This window comes from Elephas maximus, chromosome 17 (genome assembly GCF_024166365.1).
Source record: "Elephas maximus indicus isolate mEleMax1 chromosome 17, mEleMax1 primary haplotype, whole genome shotgun sequence".
NCBI lineage: Eukaryota > Metazoa > Chordata > Mammalia > Proboscidea > Elephantidae > Elephas > Elephas maximus.
In genome coordinates this window covers 67,594,449-67,603,934 of record NC_064835.1, presented here as the reverse complement: position 1 = coordinate 67,603,934, position 9,486 = coordinate 67,594,449, and the positions used below count along the sequence as shown (strand labels likewise).

Sequence of the window (9,486 nt, the reverse complement as noted above, 5' to 3'; positions counted from 1 at the left end):
ATACCTTATATAACAAGAGCACTCATTCTGCTTTTACAACCCTTTCCAGATAACATTTTCTCAAGAAGAAGTGCTCATACCACATCATCTGCACTGAACAGCCACCCACTTCCTCAAATGCAAGGAAGCAGACAGTTAAAAAAAAAAAAAAAAAAAGGCAGAAAAGCAGCAGTTGTTTATCACGGCCTCGCCTCAGCAAGGCCTGAGATTCTTTCAAACAGGAGCTTTGCTTCCCATGACGCAGAGCGAAGTGTCAACTGGGATATTTCTGGTAAAACTGAAAGCAAGAGAAGCGGGTGTGCCCTTCAGGAGGGTCCAGCCCCGTGGGACCCTGGGTGGCAGTAGGGGAAATTTGGTGCCACCCCCAAGTGACAGATGGACGGACTTTTAGTCTGAGATAAAGAGGGGGCACATTGGCAAATCAACCTCAGACCCAGGATTGCCTTTGAAGCAATCATAAAGGGGAATAAACCTCAAAAGCTAGAGAGGAAGATCGGAGAGGCAAGAAGGGCACGGATTGTGATAACTCACCGCTTCGCTGGCTACTCACTCATACTGGAACAAAATGTCCCTGAAGTTGCCAAGGAACTGGGAGTTCAACCTGAAATCCGAGGCTGGGAAAATAGGTATGGTGGCTGTCTATTCTTTGCTTCTGGGGTTCTTACACTTGAGCACCCTCCATTTGCATGTTGGTCCCCAGGAGACCTGCCAACAAAAAATGGATCCCGCAGCAAATCTGAGCTTGGGAAAAAAATTGCATTCAAATTGAGATGTTGGGTCAAAGTTCCAACAGGCTCGGAGGGGCTTTTCTTTGGTTCAGAGGTAGCGGTGGAATGGAGTTCCTTGGGATGTGGGACCTGAGCTACTTCAGATGGGTTAAGCCTGCAGATCACACAGAAAACTGTAAGTTTCTCTCCATTTATCATGGAAGGATTATTTCTTTTTCATGTTTGAAAACTCATTCATATTTTAACTGGCTTTGGAGAGGACCACAAAGACTGAAAAGTCTTTTGATGTGCTTTATCTCTGAGCCAACTCGAGGTGTCCCGTTTGCTGAGTCTATTGAGTCTCTAGGTCCTCTCTGTGGGCTCAGGGAGCCAAGGTGGGGTAACCTGGGAGCAAAAAAGAAACAGTAAGGACAAGAATAGGAACTTAGAGGCATTTAAAGTTATGATAAAGATCAAAATTTCAGTTAACAGAACAGAATGTGAGGGAGTTTTTAGATCTAAGAGTTAAGAGAGGGAGATGCATTTTGAGTTAATTGTCTTACGGGATGCTGGCATGTTTTCTGCGATATTATGACCTTTAATCCCTACCCCATTCCTGTACAGATGACTTGACATATTAATTTTCATCTGTAATATAAATATTATCATGAGGTTCTTTATGTGGGTTTATTTTATTAAATTGATCAAAGTAATTTTGGGTAGAGTAATGGGGCCTAAAGTCATTGCCTATGTTTAATATATATACTCACGTAGTGAGATAACTTCCTTGATAGTAGACACGGATAAGTGTTAAGGTGTTTCTAACATCTTGAAAATGTTTTGCTTGGAGCAAAGTTTAGATTTGGGCCCCCAATGGCAGTTAATGAGCTACTAAACTTAGTGGTTTGGTGAAAAGTCACAGAACAGGGAGTATGAAGGATGTAAGTCTGAGAGAGAATTGAACAAAAATAGATTGAGAGTAGGCAGAGAAGCCATTTACCTTGGTAACCCAGGAGGGTCAGTACTTCCTAGTCAGACTGGGTTATTTACTGTATGCGGAGGTAGTTTAGAGAATAGGTGGGCTTTGGTACCTCGTACAGAACACTAACTACAGTTGAAGTCAATGTACTTGGCTAGCGCTCATTCTATTACGTTTCTGGAAGTAAAAATTTCATTGCTGGAAGTAAAAATTCTCACATTCTGTTTCTTTGAAAGTATTCTACGTCTACTAACATGAGGCCATTCTGTCCTGCCAGCATCTGCGTTGGAATAAGTGATAGGGTCTTACTCTCCTCTGTTTAAAAATGGGAAACTTGAGCCAATTAATAGTTAAATGATTTTTTCAGGGTTTTAAGAAATTACAACATTAAAGCTCAGGTCTGCTTATTTCCGGGCCTGGGATTAGGTTGAATGGGTTTCATGATTTTTATCAGTGTTTCCTAAAGCACGGTCCCATGGACAGCCTGATGAGAATTGCCTCAGATTATTCCAGGTTCCTGGGCACCATTCTGACCTAAGGAATCAGAATCTCTAGACAAGTTCCCTCTACTACTTCTTGGAGAAAAAAAACTCTTGCTGTAGTCCTTGAATGGTGCCCATGGTTAAGTGCTCGGCTGCTCTCTGAAAGAAGGCAGTTGAAGTCCACTACGAGGTGGCTTGGAAGAAAGGCCTGGTGATATATTTCCAAAAAATCAGCCACTGAAACCCTACGAGTACAGTTCTACTCTGATACACACGGGATTGCCATGAATCAAAGTTGACTCAGTGGCAGTTGGTTGGCAGATGCCGCGTGGCCTTAGGGACTTAGCATCCATAGCACACAGCACAGTACCTGGCCTTAGTGGGCACACGACACGTATTCGTTGACTGAATAAATGACTGACTACCAGTAGATGCTCAACTACTAGTCAAAAGTTTGGCTGTTTGAACACACCCAGAGGTATCTATGATGACAGACCTGGTGATCTGCTTCCAAAAGGTGACAGCCTTGAAAACCCTATGGAGCAGTTCTACTCATGGGGCTGCCATGAGTTGGAGCAGACTCGATGGCAACTAGCGACAACAAGATGATATTATTCAGTAGAGGACAGGGTAGAACCGCCCGGCAGAGTCTCCAAGGAGCACCTGGTGGATTAGAACTGCCAATCTTTTGGTTAGCAATGGTAGCACTTAACCACTATAACACCACGGTTTCCTATTCGGTATTAGTTAGTGAAAATCACATTAGAGGTGAAATATAGAGGAGCCCTTGTTGTTACCCATGCTACCTACAAGTTTATCTTCCTGAGGGATTAGACTGCAGCAGAATACATTTCATGCGTGACACGCAAGACTAGAATTCAGACCACATGCTGAGTCCTCCAAGTGAAGAGTTGCTGACTCAGCCCCAGGACCTCTGGGCCCCTCTCCAGTGACCAAGTGCCACAGGAGGAGCTGGGCTTAGCAACGTATCAAAGGGTGCTCACTTCTATTACGAAGACTTGTGGAACTAGGGGTCATGCTAAGGAGCTAGTTACCTGTGGTTTTCCAGCCTGGGCTAGTCAGGAGTAGAGTAGGGGTTTTCAGGTTGGTACTATGGATATTTTGGGCCAGATAATTCTTTGTGGTGGGGGCTTTCCTGCCTGTGCATTGTAGGATGTTTAGCAGCATCCCTGGTGCCTGTAAAATCCTCCGCTCCCTGAGTATGACAACCAAAATATGCCAAATGTCCCCTGGGGTCAACATCACTCCTAGTTGAGAACAACTTGAGTAGATCATCACCAAAAGGGTGTGATTACAAGGGCATTTAGGACTGTACCCGAAATATCACCTCCATATCAACTCCATATCAACACCTACCCTTGTGGAGTTTAAGATTCACTCTCTTGGTCAATTTTCTGGAAACCCTGGTGGCGTAGTGGTTAAATGCCACAGCTGCTAACCAAAAGGTCAGCAGTTTAAATCCACCAGGCACTCCTTGGAAACTCTATGGGGCAGTTCTACTCTGACCTATAGGGTTGCTATGAGTTAGAATTGACTTGAAGGCAACAGGTTTGTTTTTTTTTTTTTTTTTAGTGAGCTATATCGGGGCCCCAGCTTATTTTTGATGAGCTACACTTCCAGTTTTCTCTGGGTTGAGTCAGGGTTGAAAGTCTTAGATGGATGTTCTCATCTACACTCCATCTCAGAGAGCAGAGGAGGGCCCTGCTGCATGGCAAGGCTGACCTGGAGACCACCCTGCGGCCTGGCAGATCCTGGTGCAGTGATGGGAGGGCAGGATCCAGGGCCACCCTGACTCTGACCTATTCCAGCAGCTGGAAGGCAAAGAGGATTGCAGGGGAAACAGACCTGACTTGAGGCAGAGCCAAGAGCACACACTTCTTCCTCTGATCCTTTATCATCTTCAGTTTTAATCCAGCAATGAAAACTGCATCACCCCTTCCGTGGCTTGCAGGCACTGTTATTCAGATTACTCACACATTTGTCTTGCTAGCTCAACTGTAAACACGGAGAACAGGTTCCAGGACTGAGCAGCACCCTTGCTTCATTTGCTTGGGGTCCTAGCCCACCCAGCACCTGGCACGTAGACACTCCACTGACAGGATGATGCCCACCGCGGGAAAGCCTCCTTCGGCCTGGGGGTTTGGGAGAATTTACCTGCTGTTGAGTTGATTCTGACTCACAGCGACCTTATAGGGGAGAGTAGAACTGCCCCATAGGATTTCCAAGGAGTGGCTGGTGGATTTGAACTGCTGACTTTTTGGTTAGCAGCCATAGATCTTAACCACTTCACCACCAGGGCTTCTGGGAGCATTTAGTTGGAAGAAAGCTGGGTGAACTTCACCAGCTGTATCCAGTCACAAGCACCTATAATATTTTTTCTCAGTTACCTCCAACCAAAATAAGAGAGAACAAGGCCTAGAGAGTGTCCTCTTTGAATTACATAGGTAATCTGAAAGTGACAATGGTGGGGTGGGGGGCGGTATTGAAACAACTTTTTTTCCTCTGAATTGTAATGTTGCAAGAACAATCTATTCAGAAACAAAAATTCATTATTCTACTCTCTCAAGTAGTAAAGTGAATAATGTCAGTAGTGGTTGGTTGGTTGGTTGGTTTTTCCATCTGATACTAATCTCCTCATTATGTGTCTGACACAGGGCCTAGTTTTGTCCTTTAGACAATCAGAGAATAAAGGGAATGAAAACATTTGTTGTCTAAGACCTGCACAATTAGATGCGTTTATAAGGCTTTATGCAATGTAGGTTATTATTCTTGTTAAAAGAAGTCAGATGTGAAAGTTTAGTTTTAGATAGACACAGAGAGAGAGATTAGATAGATAGATAGACAGGTAGATAAATAGATACATACATACACGGATAGATGATAGGTAGGTAGATAGACACACAGAGATAGAGATGATGAATGGATGGATGGATGGATGGACAGACGGACGGACAGACGGACGGATGGATGGACGGATGGATAGATAGGTGTGGAAAGAGAGAACTGAATATGTAAAGAAGTCCTATTTTTTAATTAAAAGGTGATTTGAAAAAACAGATAAATGGACTAAACAACAGATAAACAGCATGAGCAGAGAATTTTACAGAATAGGAAGCCTGGCCAATAAACGTGAAAATATGCCTCATCTCAATAATCGAGAAAATACAGATTAAAAGCACAATGACATACTTTTTTACACCCACCAAATTAGCCAAAATAAAAGAGGCAATTGGTGGCTCAGTGGCAGAATTCTTACCTTTCATGCAGGAGACCTGGGTTCAATTCCTGGCCAATGCACTTCACTCTCAGCCACCACCCATCTGTCGGTGGAGGCTTGCGTGCTGCTATGATGCTGAGCAGGTTTCATGGGAGCTTCCAGACTAAGACAGACTAAGAAGAAAGGCCTGGCAATCTACTTCTGAAAATCAGTCAGTGTAAACCCTAGGGACCACAACGGTCTGAAAATCAGTCAATGTGAACCCTAGGGACCACAAAGGTCTGATTTTCACCCGGTCATGAAGCACAGAACGGGGCAGCGTTTTGTTTTGTTGTGCATGCGGTCACCACGAGTCAGGAGTGGACTTGACAGCAGCTAACAACAACAGCAACAACGATACCAAATGCCGTGGAGGTTGTAGGGCAGTAGGTACCCTCATACGCTAAGGATGCAGCCATTTGGGATAACAATTTGGCATTGCTTCCTGAAACTGACGGTACACAAACCCTACAAACCAGCGATTTCACTCCTGAGAATATCCCCTAGGGAACGTTTGTGCAGGTGAGCCGGATGGATGCGCAGAATTCTGGAGTAGTACTGTTCATAATAACAGGCATCAGGAAATCACCCATTAATAGTGGAATGGGTAAGTAAACTGCAGTCTCTTTATAAAACGAAGAGCAAAAAGGAATTACTGTTGCACATTTACAGGAGATTGACTAGAAAAAACTTCATGGTGGGCAAAAAAGAGAAGTTACAGAAGAATAAAATATGATTCATTTGTTAAGTTTAAAAAATATAGATGTACTTGGCAAACTATAAATAAAAGCAATGAATTGACTAATGTAAAAATTAAGATTGTTGTTACTTCTGGGGGGAGAGGAAGAGGGACGCATTTGTAAAGCTTCAAAGGAGCCTAAGCTCAGTAGTAGACACATGAAAGTTTGGTGGTAAAGGCACTTAAAGTTTGTTTTATTATTATATATAAAATGAACAAACATATATATAAAAAAAGTTGCTGTCAAGCAAATTCCGACTCATAAAAAAAGAAAGAAACTTAAAAAAAAAGTTGCTGTCAAGCGAATTCCGACTCATAGCAACCCTATAAAAACAGGACACAGTAAACTGCCCCGTAGGGTTTCCAAGGAGCAACTGGTGGATTCGAACTGCCAACCTTTTGATTGGCAGCCATGTTCTTAACCACTGAGCCACTGGGGCTCCAACATATAAATAAGCCCTCAAAAATCTAGAAGAAAGTAGTTACCTATGGGTGAACGACTTAAGGGTGAGATACACACACATACATGTGTTATTATTTTAAGTGTATTTTCCAGAATGAACAAGTATTAATTACGTCATTTAAAATATTCAAAGCTAAAACACGTTTCCAAAGTGCATGGCCAGGCACGTCAGCTCACGTCTTCAAAGTGGCCCATGCTCTTTGGCCACCCAGCAGGCAGCACCATAACCCTCAACTGACTGCAGTGTTTGAACGAGCCAGCACCCGCACCTGGTCTTCTGTAGACTTTCTGAATCTTGAGTCCCAGGATCCAGGGCTGTCTTGGCAGAGCTACCTGGCTGCACAGGGACCAAGCCAGCCTGTCTGAGCATGCTTTGTGCTTAGTCTGAAAACTGAAATGCTGAATGCCTTGGTTGGGAGCTCCAAGATCATGCAGTCCGTGGTGAGCTGGTTGATGCTTGCTGAGTGTTTAACTTTGGTTAACCCTTTTTTTTTTTTTTACAATTCACTGCCAAAATGACAATGTGAGAATGCAGACCAGCCAGGGCTCTGGATCTAAAGATTTGATTTGCTGTGGCTGAAGTCTGAGTAGACTCAGGTGCCTGATGGATACAGGACCCCACAAGTGCCAACAGAGCCAAGGACACAAACAAGCCTTCCTTAGGCCATGAGCACTGACACAAGGGGTGCTCTGCCCAGGGCCCATGCCTATCATTAGGTGGAGGTTGCATCAGTATTCCTTGTTCAAGTAAAAATCTCTGTCCATAAGTTGTAGTTGACTCTACCCTTAGTCATAAATTCTTCCTCCAAGGCACATGCTCCTGCTGCTGAGGCCACTTGAAGAGCTGGGGCTGATGGAATCTCCGGGTCTCTTGCAGCAGCATCTGAGTGAGGGTGAACCAAAGGGATGACAGGAAGGCACAACCTTGTTTTACACTCACTCATGCACAAAGTCCTTCCTGCAGACATTAGGCAAAGTGGGCTTAGGTCCTGTATTTTATGTTAGTTGGAGCCTAGTGTCCTTGGATCAGCAGAGGTGGTGCAGGGCCTCTCGGTGCAGGGAAAATGGGTCTAGAGAGAGATGTCCCATGGGTCTGGTGTGCTCCATTCCAGTGATCTTAGTGCTGCCATCTCTGGACACAACTCAAAGTCTATAAAGCATCTTCACATAGCATAACCAGTGGGAAAACTCTACAGGGACTCGGTGTGTCCCCTTCACAGCTGGACTGTGGTCTTTTGAGAAAGAAATGTCCACCATGTGGGTGTTGGAAAGGTCCTAGTACCAGTTAAAAGGAAGAGTTGGTGACTATGGTCCCCCTCACACACAGGGCAGCTTGATGGAAAACAAGCATAGCTTCTCGTGAGGCAGCACTACCATTGGCTCATTGGATGAGTTGAGATACATAGATGGGAGGGTGTGTGGCCATAGCAATTGGGGACAAATCATAGCTACTCTGGGAAAGCCTGGAGTGCAGCTCGGACAAGGAGGCACAGGATCAGTTGTGGGATTTCTGTCAGAAAGGATATATGCAAATTTTGTGGAGTCCCCAGACAGGAACTGAGATGTGGAAGTTACAGGGAGAGAAAATATGTTTCTTGTGGGGAACAGACAAGAAAAGAGTTACAGTACAGCTAGATACGTCCTGTGGTAAGGACAGCTGTGGAGCTGTAGGAGAATGCTTGTGAGTAGGAAGTAGGGTTCCCACTGTCCCTCTCCCCAGCACTGCCATCCCCTTTTTTTGAGATATGTTGTTGTTGTTGTTGGCTGCTGTCAAGTTGGCCCCCAACTCCTGGAGACCCCAGGCACAATGGAATGAAATGCTGCCCGGCCCTGCACACCATCCCCATGATTGGTTGTAAATCGGACCATTGTGATCCACAGGGTTTTCATTGACTAATTTTCAGACGTAGATCGCCAGGTCCCAGTCTGCCTTAGTCTGGAAGCTCCACTGAAACCTGTTCAGTATCATGGCAACAAGTAAACCACCAGTGACAGATGGGTGGTGGCTGTGCACATGTGTGTTCTTCAGTGAGTGCCAGACTTGCCACCATCCTCACACCAATTTCCCTGCACATAATCTCTACTTCTTTGAAAAAGAAAAAGGCTTTACAGTTTTTGGTAGCTCCTCCTTGGTGAAGGAATAAAAGCTGAAAGTCCTTATGATCTGACTGACCCTGCTCACCTGCCCACTTGCCACCTTCCTCTGCCTCCTAACACACACGCGCGCACACACACACACACACACACACACACACTTCTCTCACAGCAGACTTCAGCCACATCTAGCCTTCTTCTGTGGCTCTAAACACACACGCACTCAGGTCTTTCTTCCACGTAGGACCTGGTGGGTTCAAATTGCTGATCTTTTGGTTAGCAGCCAGGCACTTCGCCATTGCACCACCAGGGCTCCTTGCTTTAATGTTACACCCTCAATTTTTGTCATTATTGCAAATAATAATTTCATGAAGTCTACCTCTGATTGTATCAAAAAATGGACAATGCCAGTGATTCCTATGCATAACTCTCTGTGAAAAACCTGAGAATTCAGTGCTTAGAAATAGTCTTCTTTGAGAGACTGCTATGCTTCCTTCTTTTTAATCAGACAGTGGTGCAACTTACTGTTTCCTTCTTCATTTTGGATGCCAGGAATCTCAAAGCTAATTTCGAAACTCAACTCCAGTGACTTTCACCCATTTGATCAGCACACCCATATTCTCCTTTGATAAGAAAACTTATGTGTTAATTGTAAATAGTTTTTCAATATGAAAACCCTATTATCTTTTTTCTGGAAAGGGGTATAAGCATATGCAATATATCAGAACACAACTCCTCAGATAAC

The 9,486-nt window shown here is 44.3% G+C and overlaps 1 protein-coding gene across 4 annotated transcripts in view; it reads left to right on the top strand.

The window, feature by feature from the left end:
- The first annotated feature begins 200 nt into the window (after nucleotides 1–200).
- ARHGAP25 (Rho GTPase activating protein 25) overlaps nucleotides 201–9,486 on the top strand; it is a 119,000-nt gene continuing 109,714 nt past the window's right edge. For 2 of the 4 annotated variants that reach the window (XM_049856409.1, XM_049856408.1), the window contains exon 1: nucleotides 201–626. Coding sequence is in view for 2 of the 4 variants with exons in the window: in XM_049856408.1 (XP_049712365.1) it covers nucleotides 566–626 (61 nt within the window). In the remaining 2 variants the exon portion in view is untranslated. The other 2 variants (XM_049856410.1, XM_049856407.1) reach the window with 1 other exon arrangement.